Source organism: Myripristis murdjan, chromosome 2, assembly GCF_902150065.1.
Source record: "Myripristis murdjan chromosome 2, fMyrMur1.1, whole genome shotgun sequence".
Lineage (NCBI taxonomy): Eukaryota > Metazoa > Chordata > Actinopteri > Holocentriformes > Holocentridae > Myripristis > Myripristis murdjan.
This window is the reverse complement of record NC_043981.1, coordinates 20,213,755-20,231,579: the sequence shown is the minus strand read 5'-3', so window position 1 is coordinate 20,231,579 and position 17,825 is coordinate 20,213,755. Positions and strand designations below refer to the sequence as shown.

The following is a 17,825-nucleotide window of genomic DNA, read 5'->3' as shown; positions in this document are numbered from 1 at the left end:
GCATTTATTCTATTTAGCGCTGGAACTGGATCAATTCCCTGATTGTGAAGAATTTGGCTGCTTCTCAAATGAGAAGGGGGGCATAATTGGCTGCAGGTTTTGCACTTCGGTCTTGGTAGTTATTTTTTTTTTTTAGGGGCACATATAAGACCTCATGGAATTACATGGGATTGTTTCATGTTTTCAGGTTTGTTTGGCATTTGGAGATGGGTATCAAGTTCTCGTTCAAGTAGAAGAAAAAAAAAGTAGATTTTCCAGAGCATTAGAGAGTGCCCACCAAGAAAACAAAGCCAAAGGAGCTCTTTAAACTGAGGTCTTTGCCTTATTTAGAGAGGTACTGTCCACATACATGACATATCTGAAAGTCATTTACAGCAGAGCAATTTCTGCACATCGTACTACGCTGTGCCGCTTCAAAAAAAATATTATGAAAGGAATTTTCCATTGTTGTCACTGTGGTTAAAGGAGTGTTCCACTGTTTTCCATTAAGCATACCCTTTAATTTGTGAAAACACATTGGAATCCTCTCTCAGATGTGTCGTATCGTCTTTCTTAGTGATCTTCGAGATGACATTATTGTAGCTGAACCGACTGAAGTCGCAGATAAAGAGCGGCCTAAAACTAGAAGTGGCATGTTAAGGGTTATTATATCAGAAAAAAAGAAAGGTCTTTTAAACAGGTAGTTAAGATGCCAACCTGTGTTTTTACTGCCGCTTTGCTGTGCTGTATGTTCCAGGATCCCCAGCTCGCCCCTCCATCGTCAACAAAAAACCCAACTTGGTGGGGAAGCCAGGGGAAATGGGTAAGAACTCAAGAGTCTTCCTGAAAAATGCCTAATTTTAACAGAATATAATGTTTCTGAATCTGCCCTGAATAAAACCCCCATGCTGGCAGTGTGAGCACTGTTTTCGTGTGTTGATTTGCCTTTGAGGAGAAAGTTTCCCTCGTAGATGAAGTGGCAAATTAGCAGCCACCAGCCGTCAAACGCCAAATATTTGGAGGGCCAAGCAGATAAAAAAAAAAAAAATCAATCTGACACATTGGTGGTTAAATGAAAAGTTCTGCAGCTACAGAAACAGCAAACAATGAAAATAAAATAGAAACACACCAGAAAAGAAGATTATCTAATGCCAGGTGGTGAAAGGATGGGGAGGGGGGGGACAAAATGTGACGTTTTGCCGATGATTACTGAGTTTATGTTTCAGAAAAGAGCCAATCACATTCATTTGTGATGGAGACAAAAACCTGGAAGCAATTAACCCTTTGAAACCTGAGAGAATTCACTTCATTTTTATCGCAAACATCGGGAAAAAGGGCATGAACAAATTAGCAAAAACGTGCAAAAAAAAAAAAAACAGAAAACTTGCAAAAAATGACCTAAAATTAGCATAAAGTATTTTTTAACATTACAAGAAAGCAGTTATTAAAATGATATATTTATTAATTAAATGTAACCATCAGATAAGTGATGCTGGATCAACATCAGATTTCTTGTGATTAAATAAATTTCAATTTAAAAACAATTTAAGCATTTAAGGACCTCATGTCATTTGGCCATAACAATAAAATGTAATTATTAAAAAGAAGTAGAAAAAAATCCGAGTGGCCGGTAAAAGTTGGGCATCTGGGAGTGAGCAGATATGGATATGGTTGAATAATAAAATATCTGTGTGTGTGTGTGTGTGTGTGTGTGATCGTCTACTGCAGACAAGCTGAACAACCTGAAGCAGACTGACAAGCTGCCCGTCCTCAAGTCCCACTTCCCGCCAGCGACCGCCAAGCCGGCCAAGCAGGAGCGTAAAACGACCACGTCCGCCGCACCGGAGGAGAACGGTACGAGAACCGGTTCTGCGTCTGCTCGGTTCCGCTAGTCCGGTTTCTCTCTGTGATCACCGGAACCGAACCTCGAAAAGATTTGCTCAGACGTCTTTGAATGTCTGAGCTTCACACCACAGAGGCTGAATTAAGGTCGAATTTCCACTCATTTTCTCCCAAAAGTCCCATCATAAAGTCATTTTTTAAACTTTAAAAACAAACCGACTTGCTTAAAACAGACATAAAAACATGATCTCCATACAAAAACTCTGAAATTATTTGGTCTAAAAGAACAAAAAGGGTGACTGACAGCGTCTACAGGAACGTTTTATTTTATGTACGAAGTTAAAGCTCATGGTGAGTCTACCAGTGTTAATTAAATAACTAATATTAGGGCTAATAATGCGATGCCATGTGAGTAAAATGAAGTTTTCCTCCAGAAGCCAGCGTCTCAGCTCCATAGTGAGCTTGTATATTTTAAGTTTATTCCTGGTATCTGACTTGTTTTGGTTTTTTTCTGTATTCAGCTGAACAGTTCGAGCACTGGGAGGAGTCGGACTTGTTCAAATCGCAGCCGACCTCCGACGTTGACGTGATGGGCAAGAAGCGCTACGTGGGTAAGGAAAAAAAATACACTTCTTAAATAATAACATTGTCAAAATATCTCAAGTTCCTCTCAGTGCACATCAGGAACCACTGGTTTAGTCGCAGCAGGATGGAGAATTAAAATATTAATTTATCTAAAATCAGTCATGAGTTATGTTGGGTTTAAAGAGCTATTTAGATCGTCAACGAGAAGTTTCCTCACAGTTTTTATTAGAATTATAATATTCTGGAGGTTTAAAACCCCTTTGACCTCAGCTGATAAATATAATTAGTTATGTGACGTTGGAATCACAATATGATGTTCTGTATTTATAATGTTTGATATTCAAGTTAATAAACGGCAATAAGGCAAAAGAGTTTTTTTTTTTTTTTTTAAAAAGGATTTGTTATCAGTTTCTGGTTTGAATTGTCAAGTTAGTGCCTTGCTCACCTGCCCATGATCCCCCCCCCTCCCAGCACCACACGTCGTCTACAAAACCGGGAAGAAGCCAGACGAGCCGTGTTCCATCACCTCATCGCTCAACTACTTCCCCGAGGACGAACCCGGCGAGGCCAACGTGACGGCGCCGCCCAAAAACCCGCCCTCCAACCTCACCGTGGTGACAGTGGAGGGATGCCCCTCCTTCATCATCCTGGACTGGGAGAAAACCGACAACGACACCACCGGTAAGAGAACGCCGGCTTCAGAGAGGAGAGCCGGGAGGTGTGAGAAGCTCCTGGAGACACTTCAAAATAAAAGTGCTGCACTCCAAACTGAGATATTACACCACAGTCAGGTTCAGTTCCGCTCTCTGATTGGCTGAGCGGCGGCCTGACCAGTGCCACATCTTGCGGTGCTGATCACTGTCTATGTTTGGGGATCATCACTGCTGGTTATTGATTATTGATCAGCACCATGTTCCTGTGACGTATCGATCATGCTGTCATGTCGTCTCTGCAGAGTACGAGGTCATCTCCACCGCCAAGGGGCCAGACGGCGAGCAGGTTTCCATCCTGACCACCAACCAGACGCACACCGCCGTGGAGAACCTCAAACCCGAGAGCAGGTGCGCTTGATTTACGCCTCAGCACCACCTCGGTCTGACCGACGTGGCTTTCCTGTGGCACTGCTGCCGAGTCCGAGTCGGCTGCGAGACCAGACGCAGTCGAGACCAAGAAAACACGCAGCGAATCTTAGATTGATTTTTCAAAACCGATGCAGATCATTAGTAATCCTGGAGACCGATAACTGATATTCAGGGCCGATAGTCATCTGCAGTGTCAAAATTTACAGCGTCAGGAAGACAAATCTTGCCCTCAAATGTCTCATTAGCAGTATTAGTAATATAAAATTGACAAAGAAAAAAAAAATTTAAAATTGCCAAATGCCAGAAAAAAATAACAAGATATTTATCTGAAATTTTGCAAAAAAGAACAAAAATTAAATGCAGCTTCAGGCTGCGTTCAGGCTTTTTGTCTTTCTGTAAAACTGAACATAAATCCACTCACTTCTGTTCTGCTGTCTGTCAGACAGAGAGGCGGAGTCTGACTGGTTTTCATATCAACCGTCATGTCCATCAAAGTTACCACCTGTTATTGAAAAATTCAGAATATCAGCCCTGATAATCAGCCGGGACTGATAATCGGTTGATCATTTCCTCTGGATCAAGAGATGAACATAGATCTTGTATCTGCAGGAGGTTTCACTTGACCCTTGAGCAGCGTGACTCCCTGCAGCCGTCTGTCGAGCAGGAGAGAGGAACAAGCCAAACCAGGCGGAGATCTATTTATCTGAGGAAACTTTCTGTTAGGTGGGAAACCAAAACCAAGACAAATCAGAGTCAAAATGAGGACAACACTCAAGTCCAACACAGAAAAGTCCTCGAGGCCGAGCTCGAGCACAGCAGATCAGCTCTGATCAGGTGTTTCCAATCAGTTTCAGTCAATCAGTTTTTATTGATACGGCTGATTTGATGCAGCTGACTGCAGCGCGGTGCAACTCACAGCAGAGAACAAGAACTAAAACCTGACAAAAATGAAGTGGATAGAAACAGACCTGAAGTCACAACATACAAACTGAAGTTAAGATCACAAAACAGTCAAAAAACACATGAAAAGAGTTTTTAAACTCGGCTTCATTTTGGGTTTTTCTGCGTCTCCAAGCCTCTTCCTGTCTTCAGATCAGCTGCTGAGAGCTGGAGGACCAATTGGGACTGTCTGGGCAGGTCACATGACCAGGCTCTACAACTCAAAAATCACGTCCTAATTTTTTATTATTAATATGATTTTTGCTTCATTAGAAACGCCACAGAGGAGGCAGCAGAAGCTGAGGTGGATCTGAGGGCGCTTCAGAGCGATGCCAGTGATAATCTTTATTTGTCTGGCACTTCATTTGCACGGCACCGTGCAAAGCATAAACAAAAACAAATTCAACAGCAAATCCAATAAAAAACGAGGTAACAAGTATACAAACAAAGCGAACATCATAAAAAGGATTTTTTCTTTAAAAAAAGGTTCATTACATAAAAGCAAGTCTATAAAAATGAGTTTTAAGAGGCAATTCAAAAGATAGGGATTTTTTCCCTCGTGCAGCCCAGATCAGCTCTTGTTTTTAATTAATTTCTATACAGAGCCCTGAAGACGCACCGGCGCTCATTAAATATTTCTGAACACGTGCTGCGCTCTTAAACCAAACGCCTGCTCAAACACACTCAGCTGTCCAAACACGCCACGGCCGCCGCCGCCACCGCCACCGCTTACACAATCCAGCTTGGCCTGCGGTTCCTCTGCAGCGGCGCTCTGCTACGCTCGCTGGGGTTTTAATGAGCCTGAATATGGCAGAAGTATTTGCCGTTAAGGCAGGCGGCTGAAAATGAAGCAGCTCTTTCTGTGGATGGAGGCCCTCTGGCACGGGGCGAGGCCGCCTGGACATCTCATCAGAACCTGAACGCGCTCGGCTGCATGGCGGTGGCCGGCTGTTGCTGCTGCTGCTGCTTGTGTTAAACATTTGCACGGTCATGCACAGCACCATGGGACTTTTCGTGACCGATTCAGCCCCCAAGACAGAACCGTCAGGCCTGCGAGGCACCAACTGCCCAACTTTCCTCGATGTAGGGCCTCCACAACCAGTCATCCATTTAACCCTTTGAAACACGAGCAAATTCACCTGGTCTCTGTCGGAAACAGGCACAAAAAGGCAGTGAGCAAGTTAACAAAAAAATTACTGGGGCAACAGTAAAAAAACAAACAAACAAACAAAAAAAAACGCAAAACAACAAAATCTGCAAGAGTACTCTATTTTTTAGTAAAAAAAAAAAAAAAAAAATATATATATATATATATATATATATATATATATATATATATATATATATTTAAATGTCAGATCAGTGTCAGATTTCTTGTGTTTAACTGCTTGTAAAAGGCTTTTCACAAGCATTCAACCCTTTCACATTCACTTGGTTTCTTTCAAAACCATTAGGTGAAAGGGCAACTAGCTAATTAACAAGGACTTACTGGGACAAATGTCAGTGGTGCTGGATCATGGTCAGATTTCTTGACTTTAGCTGCTTTTCATGAGCATTTAACCCTTTGGAACCTCAAGAGTCACTTGATTTCTTTCAGAAACATGAGAAAAAAAGGGTGATGAGCAAAGAAAGGCAAGAAATTAGGGCAAAGTTACAAGAAAATTACTTGAAAATTAGCCAAAAAATGGCCACAAAATTTCAATTACCCCAAAAATGAAAAAAAGTGAGTTTTGTTCAGAGGGTTCAGGTTGTTTATCTACTTTGATCTATTCACAATAAAAGTTTTTTTTTTTTACCTCAGGACGGCCCCACCTGAAACTTCACGTGCGACAACATAAACATCCACTGTCCTGATCTTGGAGGACTTGTCTTGTTTTGTTTTTTAAGAGGCGAGGGTTGAGAGCGTGGGTTCTGCTTCCTGTCCCGTGTGGGGAACCAAAAGTCAGATCATGTTTCGTCCGAGCGGAGAGGCAGAGGGAACAGCAAGGCCTGAACCAGAGAACAAGATTCCCCGCTGCGTCCGGTTTGATGCTGAGGCAGGAAACTCTGCGAAAATGATTTGTTGACAGCGGGACACAACAGGAAATGGAGCTCAGGACGGGGGTGGGGGGATTAGGTCCTGCCCGCTGAGCTCATCTGATGTTGATATTTCAGCTGTTCCTTAATCCTCGAGCTCTGCTTCTCGTCTCTCTTCTATCTCTCTTCTGACCCTGGCTACAACTTGGTTCAAAGGTGCTGCGTGCATCAGTTCTAAAGTCCCCTTCCACTCAAAAATGTGTTTTTCTAATGTTTATGTCCCCTAATGGCTGTTTCACATGAGCAATATCCGTGTAACTAAGAGAGTCGCTGAAAAAAATCATTTTTTTACCTGTTTAGATTAGATTAGATTAGATTAGATTGCCGTTAGAAATACGGCACAATTTTGATGAGCGACGCAGGGCGGGGCTTCCTGGTTGTGTGAACAGAGCTCAGAGCAGGGTTGGGGGCGGGGATTGTTTGTTTTAAGGTGCTACAGGATGCATTTTCATGGAGAAAACGACTTATGTAATATTGAAGATCAGATTATTTTTAGGGGCTTAAAATATGACTGGTGGTGCTTAAAATACAGTATATTATTGCCAAATTTAGCATTGCAGTACTTGAGAACTTGCTTTCAGCTACATTTTGAAGGTCTAAATCTGTGTTTTTACTCGGTGATGACAAAGAGAAATTTTATTAGCAAGCTTCTTGATATCGTCTTCAAGATTATGCAGAAAGTCCAGCAGCCTCAGACGGACTCCTACCAGACATTACAAAGTGAAATGATGTGCAAAAAATCTGCTCCACCCCGCCAGTGTGAGGCGCTGTGTCCATGCCTGGTGTATTTTCAGAGTTAGGGTTATCACCTATGTTGCACTGAATACAAGCGGTCCCAAGATGGAACCTTGTGGTGCTCCCAAATGCAGCTCCTGTAGATGATATTTTATCCAGTCACGCTGAGAGTAGTAGGTGAGAGAGTAGTCACATAGAAAACATTGCAAATCTTCTTGGCAATGCTTTCATTTGTTTATGGTGCGTATTTCTCAAAGCTGCAGCACTAACAACTGTGCAGAATCTACATGTAGCACTGTCAAACGAAACGTACCTTGATTTGTTTCTGTTTCTTCTTTCTCACAAGCTGTTTTTGAAGGGGACAAAGCAAAAGAAACTCATGCTGTGTTATCATCTGTTTCGTATAGCTACGAGTTCAAGGTGAAGCCGAAGAACGAGCTGGGTGAGGGTCCTCCCAGCGAGCCGGTGTCCTTCAGCACAGAGTCAGGTACAGCATGAGCCTCCGGAGTCACGTTCAACTCACTTACAAATGTGGTATAAAAATGTGGAATAAATTTCTAGCCACATTGAAAATCTGTCAGCTGGAAAGTGTAGAGGAGTCCTGTTTACCCACCCCCGCCCCGACAGACCATGGTGTTATATAAAACATGGACTCCAGTTGAGTTTAAAGAGCAGCTGCCTGTTAAAAAAAAGAAAAAACAAACAAAAAAAAAGCCTTAATGAACAGTCTTTATGAAGTCCTCCAGTTTTTACAGGCCTCTCTTGTGTAACCAGGACACTGTCGAACAAACTGACATCCACGTATACATGCTGTGTCAGAGAGGGAGGGAGGGGCTGGATGAAGGAGAGTTGTTTGGAAGAAATTGAATTAGTAATTAACTGGTATGTAAATTATTATTGAACTGCTGTCAAACTGTTAATCATCACAGGAAGTGATGTGAGCAAGTGAACAGCCAAACAATGCAACAAACAAAAAAAATCAGTGGAGTCTGGCCGCTAGGGGCGCCCCTCCAGCAGATTGCGCCCTTAGCATTTGCCTGTACTGCATATGCCACGGGCCGGCCCTGGTTTGATGGGACGATTTAGAGTCCCATATCCAAATTTTATTAAATCATTTAAGAAAGTTGGAGATACTCACAACATTTTTTTGTTGAAAGCATTTTGTCTAAATGCTGATTGGTTATGGATTCATTTGGTTTGGTTTGGTTTCTTTGTTATGCAAAGAATAGATTTACAATCAAAAATAGATTTGAGAGGAAAACTATCAACAAGGCAATCAAAAAATTGTTTTATTGTAAGTAAAATAAATTTGTGAATAAAATGCAAAATCCAAAAATTTTGCTTTCTGTTGAGCTGACTCTAGTTGGCGGGACCTACGCTGAAAGATGTAAGACACGTCTCTATTGGCCAGTCTCAACTTGAGCGTCAGCTTGGCAACATCCACAGTTATAATGTAATAGTATTAGCGCCACCTTCTGGATAGTGGATCAGATTGGTTCTATACTGTTAACGGTGGCTGGATTACTGGATTATAAATGTGGATGTGAAGCTGTGACTCCAGTCGAGATTGGCCAGTAGAGACGTGTTTTACATCTTTCAGCATAAGTCCCGCCCACAAGATTCAGCTGCAAGGAAAACCTTTGGATTTGCAAACAAAAGACAGCGGCGTGACGTGACTTCACCTCGTATCACTCGCATTGCCATATGTGTGGATGAGGTGTTAGGCAATATAACATTATGCATTCATCCTCCGATTGCACTGATGATGATGATGATGATGATGATGATGATGATGGTTGCAAACCTGCAGCATACTTAAACTCGTTCTCCCTCTCTTTCTAGCGGACCCACGGGTGAGCGAGAATGTCTCAGGTAAGACTCATAAACACCACAGCGTCATCTGCATACAGCTTTTAGTTCTGCTGAATTTTGATTGTATTTTTTTTTTTTTTAGTTTTGTCATCAGTCATGGCTGTTAGTTCATAAAGTGAAAATGTTCAAGAGGAGCTGAGAAAGTGGGCGGAGCCGTGGCGTCTCATATTATGTTCTCCATTGATTTTCCCATTTGAAATTTCAATAGACCATCCAACAGATGTCACCTGTTTAGTTTTTTACTGAAGGAATCCTGGCCGCCCAAAATAACTGCACCCACCTTGCAACTGTCTAGACAAACAGCTGAGATTTTGTATCAAGTGAATGAGTGAGTGAGTGAGTGAATGAATGAGTGACCTCCTGTCTCCCTGTGACTGCAGGAAAAGATGCCATCTGGACGCAGTTCCCCTTCAAGACAGACTCGTACTCCGACTGCAACGGCAAACAGTACGTGAAGAGAACCTGGTACCGCAAGTTTGTCGGCGTCCAGCTGTGCAACTCCCTCAGGTACAAGATTTACCTGAGCGACTCGCTCAACGGTGAGTGCATCCAGCCCATGTGACTGCAGAATGAAGGACTGTTCATTCTTCTGTCCCTGTAAATGTGTCCTTATTAATCCACTTAAACCTTGTAAGCATCTCAAATTCTCAAAATCACATTTCCATGCCAGTGGTTGCCTGTTATCACATTTACAAGCTGCAGCGTAACTCCTTTCAGTTTCAGTTTCTGTTTCTATTCGATAACCGGATGCCTCACTGTTCGTTTTCCTCCTGCAGGTAAATTCTACAACATCGGAGATCAGACCGGCTTCGGGGAGGATCACTGTCAGTTCGTCGACTCTTTCCTGGACGGAAAGACAGGACGGCAGCTGAGAGCCGACCAGCTGCCCGCGAGACCAGGTACATGACATCTTTCATCTCATTTAACCTTTATTTAATCCAGGAGACAAACGCAACAGCTTCAGTCTGATGTGATCAGAGGACGAGCCTGAAAAAATCTGGGCTAGACATTGCACAAACAGGAAAGAATCAATGACCAGTGCAGGTTTTTGAAAGCTGAAACCGATATTTTTGTGATTTGCTCTGTTCATGATTTTTATTGGCACTGGGCTCACAGTTTGATACTGTCGCAGAATTAAAAATTCTGATAAAAGCTGGTGTGTGACGGCGTTTGTCATCATATATTCTTACATGGGCATTATCTTTTTATTTGGTCATTTTCATGAAAATAAACTTAAACAATAGGCTAAGTCTTCATCAGTCTAACTCTGATGTGACTTAACACTACAAACACTTTGAACATCATATTTAAAGCATGCAAAACAAATGTGAAGGAAAGATTTTGCAGAAAAAAATATTTTTTTCCAAGTCAGTCCGACACGGAACCTCTTAATCTGACAGACTTGAACAATCGCAATTCTTCTTAGACAAATATCATGGCTATATTCATATTGTGATATAAGATGATATATCGTTATATGTTAACATGGCAGAGCTGTTGTCTTTTCCTGGTTTTAAGGGGATGCAGTTCATTCTTTAGTTGTGATTAATGACTTAATCCTATGAAAACAACAACTCAGTATCCCTTCAGTATCGTGGCAGTATTGCTGTCGAGGTATTTGGTCAGAGATGGAGTGGTAATTTGATTTTGTTCATTTAGTTTCAGCACTGAAACATTATATAAGTCATGAGCATCAGACAAAAGCATTAGACAAACAGATTTCTGATTGGGAGGCGGCTTTATCCTAAATGAGCCTTGTTTGATTCTCACCTTGTTGTCCAGGTTTCTACAGAGCCATGCGGCAGGAGCCCGTCTACTTCGGCCAGATAGGGGCGCACTCCCACATCAGCTACGTCTCATGGTACGAATGTGGAACGCCCATCCCCGGCAAATGGTAGGACCCCCGGAGTCGTCCTCGGAGAAGCCCGCACGGAGAAAGTCGCACAGGCCGGGATGACGACAGGAAGAGGGGGCTCCTCCACCCTGCCGGCCGTCCCACTGCCCTGTTCCTCCCAACCCAGTGCTGTAAAAACATGTACAGGACATACTGTGTCAGGGAATTTGTAACAAGAGAGCATTTTTTAATGTTTTTTTTTTATACGTAATAGCAAACATGCCTCATCTTTTACTATTTATCAAGCAACAAGGCTGAAGTTACCGAGAAAAGAGTAGGAAGCTTCGTGGAGGTTTTGTTCCTCTGTGCCGTGTGGGCTAGCAGACTCACACCAGATATATTTTTTGTGTTTAAATAATGGGAAGCTGGCTCCCTGGAATACTATTTTCATAACTTGTGTGATGTTATTTATCAGAAGTCTTTTGATCATATTTCCTTCATGAGGCCCGCAAGGCGTGAGGTGCAGGATTTTGGGATGTGATGCAACGCTTCTGCTGTTCCTCCACTGTCCCCGAGTCGCGCTCCGGCTGCTGCTCTCTGCTTTAAAATATTAAAAGTGGATTTTTTTTTTTTTAGTGCATCTGCAGAGCGACATGCTGAGCAAAATGCCATCCTGAACTTCCCTTTGTTTCTGCAAAAAATATATATTTGTAAAAAACCTGACTTCGGCTGATGATGATGCTTTTTTTTTTTTTTTTTTTTTTGGGTGTTGGAAAAATTCTCGTGAAAACATTATAAATACAAAAACCGTATAAAACTGAAACTCTTAGTCTTACTTTTGCTCTGGAAAAAACTGTTTTAGTGTAGGGTATCTAATAAAAAATAATAATAAAAAAATATGAAATGACATATATATGATTTAATTTCATTTTATTTTTTTATTATATATGTTTCTGATATTTTTTATAGTTTTTATTATATATATTTTTTTTAATTTTGAAAATGTTATGTTATTTTTTGTTTGTTTTTGTAGATAATGTACCACTTTCCAAAAAGAAAAAAATGGCATCTTCATTTGCCGCAGCGGTGCCTTCTTCAAATCTTGGGAAGAAACACAGGGAATTCAGTTCAGGGGTTCAAACCAACCAAAATAAAAGCCAGAGCCGGGGCTGACAGGTTTCAGAGGGTTCAGGACGTCACGTCCGCTGTTCCAAATGAAAAGCACATTCTCTAGAAAACCAAAAAATAGCGACTCGTTTCATTTCACATTTCAGCCACACAGCAAAAACCAACAGGCCGCCAAAATAAAAGCCCCACATGTAAATAAATGAAGCAGAAGTGTGCAGCGAGCGTGTCGTACCCAGGCGAGCTTCGCCCTCCATGCAGACCAGCCGCAAGGCCAGAGGCTTCTACACTTGCAATTTGCACAACAAAAATGTATTTATATGTATATGGAGAGAATGTATTTTTTCAATACATTTTTGCAGATGCAGTTTCCCTCATGTGGCCTTTCTTTACTGTAACCGCGCGGCGTTGCAGCCCAGCAGGGCGGGGAACTAACCCTGCCGCCGACCCTCTCACACCAAACTATTATCGCTTTATTACAGAGGGCTTTATGAGGGATGAACAATAAAGCGATGAAGGGCATTGTTTTCTCTTGATACGCTGTGGTGCAAAAACAGTGAACTGTGCCTTTAGCCTCAGCTGCAGCCCTGATTGTATTCATGTGTCGAGGAGGAGCACTTGGACAGAAGGAAAAAAAAACAAAACAAAAAAAAAAAACAAAGAGGTTCAGTCCTTTGGTCTGAAGGAGAACGAGGCTGTTCTGTCGCTGTGTTCTGTTGTTGGTTTTTTCTACATATTTTTTGAAAATTTCTGTATCGATTTTCAACAATAAAGAAGTTTTGTTTCTTTTTTTAATAACTTGGTCCTTGTCAGTTTTTTTTTTGTCCTCTGCTTCCTCTCAGTCGTGCTTTAATTTTTAATTGATATTAAAGTGATCTTTCAGTCTTTGTCCGGTTAGCATACTAACTCTGAAGTGAGCTAAGAAGGCTAATCGTTGGTGATTAGTTTCATCAAAATAAGTAAGATGTTATTTTCTCTTATTTGGCCTGTATGTTCATGACCACTGAGATAAAACCTTCTTCAATTTATCGTTAGTCAAGTTTATTACAAATTAACAGCGTAAAATATTAGCCTAGCTGTTTGGCTAACTTTTCTAACTTCCTGTAAACGGAGAAGACTCGTGGGAGCAGTCTGCCGCAGAATTTACAAAACTGAATTTTTTCTTTCTGTCCAGTTTTATCAGTCCAGGCCTGGCAGGACATACAAGCTACGATGCTACAAATTATAATTTTTGTCGATGTTAGGGTTATACTAAGCCTGTTAGCATCCCGCATGCTAACAGGACACGGTGTCAGTCTTCTCCTGCCGACGAGACGGAAGAGACGAACTCCCAAAGACTCGGTCCAGTCCTGGAACAAAGACCCCAGTCTCGATCAAAACATGCTAGCTGAGTTAAATCATATTTGGAGCCCCGCCCTCCCCTGGCCACACCTTTGTCCACTTCCTGTTTTGGAGCAGGAGGCTGAGTCTCTGACGGTAACAGCAAACAGTGTTAGAAATAAAAAGGGCCGGTGTCTGTTCAGGTGTTCTTAGGTGCTCGGGGTTCTTCAACCAACTTCATCCTGTACCTGGAGGTTTGAAATGATCAGCAACCTGCAGTCCTGAGGAAAATATTTTCATATGAGTTTGTTTTTTTGGTTGTTGCATAAATTACGACCTTTATTCTGTTTGCTGGTAGTTTGCCAGGTAGTTCATGTCTGGATGAAACCATTCAGATTCAGAGCCGGAACATCTTTCTGGTTGGTGCTTTTTTTTTTTTTTTTTTTTTTTTTAAAAAAAAGGTTTTATTCCAACTGTTTTCTGTTTCGTTTTACATCGCCCTCATGCTCCTAGACACTGTTTGTGAATATTTTGGGACATCCTGGGAGCTGGGAAGTTCCCCGTGTAAACCTCCCAGGTTCCCACCAGGGCGCGTTCGAGAACTCCACTTTGGAAGTTCTAGCACCACTGAGCATTACCCTGCATGTTTTTTATTGGGGTTGAATTAAAAAAAAGAAAAAGGTTGGTGGTGCTCAAATTGAAATGGCAAAATGCAGCAATCAAAGAAAATCTTCCAGTCTGTGTGTCAGCGGACAGATTTCACCTGAAAGAAGGTTTTGTTCTAGAAGGGAACTTGTTTTGATGTCATTTTGCTGTTTGTGGGTGAGCTGGAGGTTTAGACATCAGACCCAAGTTTCCTGAGTGGGACATCCCATTGAGAGGGGCGTTCAAAAGCACTTTTTCAACTGGGACCTGGACCTTCTCTGAGTTCACGGGCTGTCTTGAACGCAGCATTTAAAAATTACCTAACATTGTTCAGGTGCGTTCACAGTCAGTCTGAACTTTGCAGCATTTCCTGCTTCAGTCAACTTGGTTTATCCAGGTGAGACAAAATGAAGTGTGGACTGTCCAATGAACAAGCTGCCGCTGAGTCATGTGACTTTTGGTTACAAAGCCTCACTGGCTTCTGATTGGTCGGAGCGAACCGAAATGAACCAGGTTTAAAAAATGCGGCAAAGACAGTTTTCCTCCTGCGGCTCAAACCAAAGAAAACCGAACGCAGCCTGGATTCACTCCACAATCTGACCCAAACACTCCTGTCTGATGGGAGCAGTTTCATGCCCGGCTCAAAGGCACTACAGCTGCAGTTTTTCACCTTTTGTCCCACCAGGATTTCCTCCAAAGACTCTTTCACACACACACACACACACACACAAGCGCCTTTTCAACCACAAGCTGCTTTATCCATCCGTTCAGGCCATCGGCACCTCTGACATCCAGCAGGGAGAACGTGCGAACGCCTGGTGGTCTTTCTTACAAAAAAAATAAAAAATAAAATAAAATAAAATAAAAAAGCTAAAAATATAAAAACAGATTTATAAGATTGGAAAAAGTAGGATATGAGACACTTTTGTAACGGCTGCAGCGCTGCGTTTTAAATTCCACAGTGACAAGTGAAGTCATTAAAATGACAAAGTGGAGTGGGTTTTTTGGGGGGGTTTTTTTTTTGCGGGGCTGGTATTGTGTTTGCAGCCCCATCTCGCCACCAGATCATCCATCCTCATATTACCTTTCCCCCCGATGTCAGAACCCGACCGCAGGCCCAATTAGAAACACCAACAGGCATCGAGCGGATTACATCACTTTTCCAGCGCCTCAGACAGCCGGCCGGCCAGCGCCAACTCCAACACAGGGACATTCTCCCCGAAACCACAGGAACGACAGTAAAGATTGTCTCTCGGAGCTTTTATTACCGCCGCCGAGGAAGGTTATATCGGGTGGCCATGGCAACCGGTGTCGGTCCGAGGCGGGTGGGGGGGGGAACCCAAAAGCTCGGAGTCTTCCAGGAGTCACATGAAGGTTTGAACATGATGAGATGTGAAACACAGGAGGGGGCGGGGCGTGGCCGGCCCGCTCCGTTACGTAACTCAGGAAAAGTCTCATTGGAACCAAATGCTGCCGCAGCCGGGACGGACAGGGCCAACGCGCGGTGAAATGCCCCTTTATTTTTTTAAATGACATGCAGGTTTGGACGGGGCTGTCTCCGCAGGGCGAGACGAGAGAAGACGCACATGGAGAGGAGAAGCTGAAGTTGTGTCGTCTTTGTTTGATCTTTGTCTTTGTCTGGTTCTGTCTTGTCGTCTTTGTCTCTCTTTGTCTTGTCTTTCTGTTTGTCTTCTGTTGTCTTTGTCTTGTTTTCCCTGTTTGTCTTTTCTTTGTTTTTGTCTTTAACTTGTCTTTGTCTTTCTCTTTGTCCCGCCTTTGTCTTTGTCTGATCTGTCTCATCCTTCCTTGCTCTTGTTGTCTCTCCCTTTGTCTTTGTCTGGTCTTGTTTCTGTTTTCGTCTTTTGTCTTCTTTTTGTCTTGTCTTTGCTTCTGTCTTTGTCTTGTCTTGTCTTGCCTTCCTCTTGGCCTGTGTCTTACCTTGTTGTGTTCTCTCAGTTTTTTCTTTCTCGTTTTGTCTTTGCCGTTTGTCTCATCTTTTGTCTGTGTCTTTGTCTTCGTCTGGTTTTGTTTTTGTCTTTTGTCTTCTTTCTTAGTCTTGTGTTTGTCTTGTTTTTTCTGTCTCAGTCTTGTCTTTCTCTTGTTTTGTCTTGACTTTGTCTTGTTTTTCCTTTTGTCTTTTGCCTTTGTCTCTACCTCGTCTTTGCCTTGTCTCTCATCCTCTCTTTCTCTTCGTCCCGTTGTTTAGTTGTTCAGTTCGTCCCAGTCCTGAAATGTCCTCCTGACTTCCCACGACCACAAATTTGCATCAGCGAGCCGAACTCCTCGTCCGTGCAGAGAGAAGGATCCTGCTTCTGATTGTGTCTTTGTTTACAGGAAACACTGGCATGTTTGTGGCGACAGAACCCTCAGAGGCAGAACGCACAGAGAACCTGGTGTGTGTGTGTGTGTGTGTGTGTGTGTGTGTGTGTGCAGCAGCTCACATGCAGCTGCAGCAGATGAGCAGATGCCTGGGATGCAGCAGGCTGCCCGTGCAGGGACGTGCAGGATTATCAGCACAGTCACGGCACCTGAAGTTATTAATCCTAAACATGGCAGCCGGCACACCAACTCGGATTCTAAGAACTATAAACTCTTATTTTGAAGTGATTTGCAGGTTTATTAGCATCTCGGTTTGCAGGTGAGGCAATTAAAGCCAGGAAACGACACGGAACGACCTCGCCGTGCACCTTCAGCTGCACCCCGCCGCAGGGAACAACGGCAGGATTTGTTGAGGCGGGTTACGTAACGCAGGACGAGTCCCGGCGGACCCCCAAAAAAAGTCCGGCGTTAATGAGAAATAGGGCAACCGGTGGGCGACGTGTCCTCGCTCTGAACCGACCTGCGGGTTTTACAAGCCTCCGCGTCAGCAGGGGAAAATGTGAAGGCAGAGAATGATGTGGCTCATAGAGGCTGAGGAATGCTGGGGATTGGTAGAATAACAGAAAAAAACGAAAACCCCCCCCCGCTGCGTGTGCACCGCTCTGTCAGAGCAACATTACCGGAGCTGCTGGGTAATATTTCAAAAACAAAGTGTGTATCTGTGATGGGGCCAAACGTCTGTGTTTTCGGGGCGTTCAGAGCAGACTGACACCCCGAGGCGCTCGCTTTGCTCTGATCGTCGACTTAAAAACACATTACACGTCGTTTTCAAGACATATTTACTGTTTCAGCGGGAAACATGTCAGATTACTGCGGCGAGAACGCCAAAATGATGTTTACACGCTGCAGATATGTGCTCTGAAGTCATTTACACATCCTCACAATCTTCAGTTTAAACCAAATCTGCTTATTCACTCATTCTCCTCTGGTCTGTTTTGCAAAATTCATTTCATTTCAACTCCCAAATCCAAGATTCCACCTGAGGTCAGCTGATCCTCTGCAGCAGGTGTGGCCTCAGACGGCTGCTGGTCACACCTGAGCTCTGACGGGCTCCACTTCATTTGTCATGGATTTGTTTGTATTTGCTTTTATGTTTTTACGTCTCATTTTCGGGCGGGCGGGTTTTTATTTGGATCCTCCTGCACTTTTGTTTTTTAAATTATTGTTTTCTCCTTCTACTGTTTTGCAGGTATTATCTACTTTTTCATCATGCATTTTTATTACTGTTATTGTAATGTGTAAACAATAATATCATGCAAAACTAAAATTAGAGTCTTAAAGTTTTAAAACTTTGGGGGTTTTTTTTGAGAAAAAGTCTGCACCCTGGTCCCCAGCGCCCCGGCTCCTGGACTGTCCAGTTCCTGGTGCTGCTCCCCTGGTCCTGGTTCCTCAAGCTGGTGTTATGGCCCAGG

At 42.9% G+C, this 17,825-nt stretch overlaps 1 protein-coding gene across 1 annotated transcript in view; it reads left to right on the top strand.

Moving 5' to 3' along the window:
* Positions 1-11,044, top strand: part of LOC115369737 (target of Nesh-SH3-like) — a 55,221-nt gene extending 44,177 nt beyond the window's left edge. The window contains 10 exon segments of the mRNA XM_030066406.1: positions 737-802; positions 1,708-1,833; positions 2,343-2,432; positions 2,878-3,087; positions 3,362-3,467; positions 7,646-7,725; positions 9,081-9,110; positions 9,491-9,649; positions 9,887-10,009; positions 10,893-11,044. Of these exon segments, the coding sequence (XP_029922266.1) occupies positions 737-802; positions 1,708-1,833; positions 2,343-2,432; positions 2,878-3,087; positions 3,362-3,467; positions 7,646-7,725; positions 9,081-9,110; positions 9,491-9,649; positions 9,887-10,009; positions 10,893-11,008 (1,106 nt within the window). The 3' untranslated portion in view covers positions 11,009-11,044.
* The last annotated feature ends 6,781 nt before the right edge of the window (positions 11,045-17,825 follow it).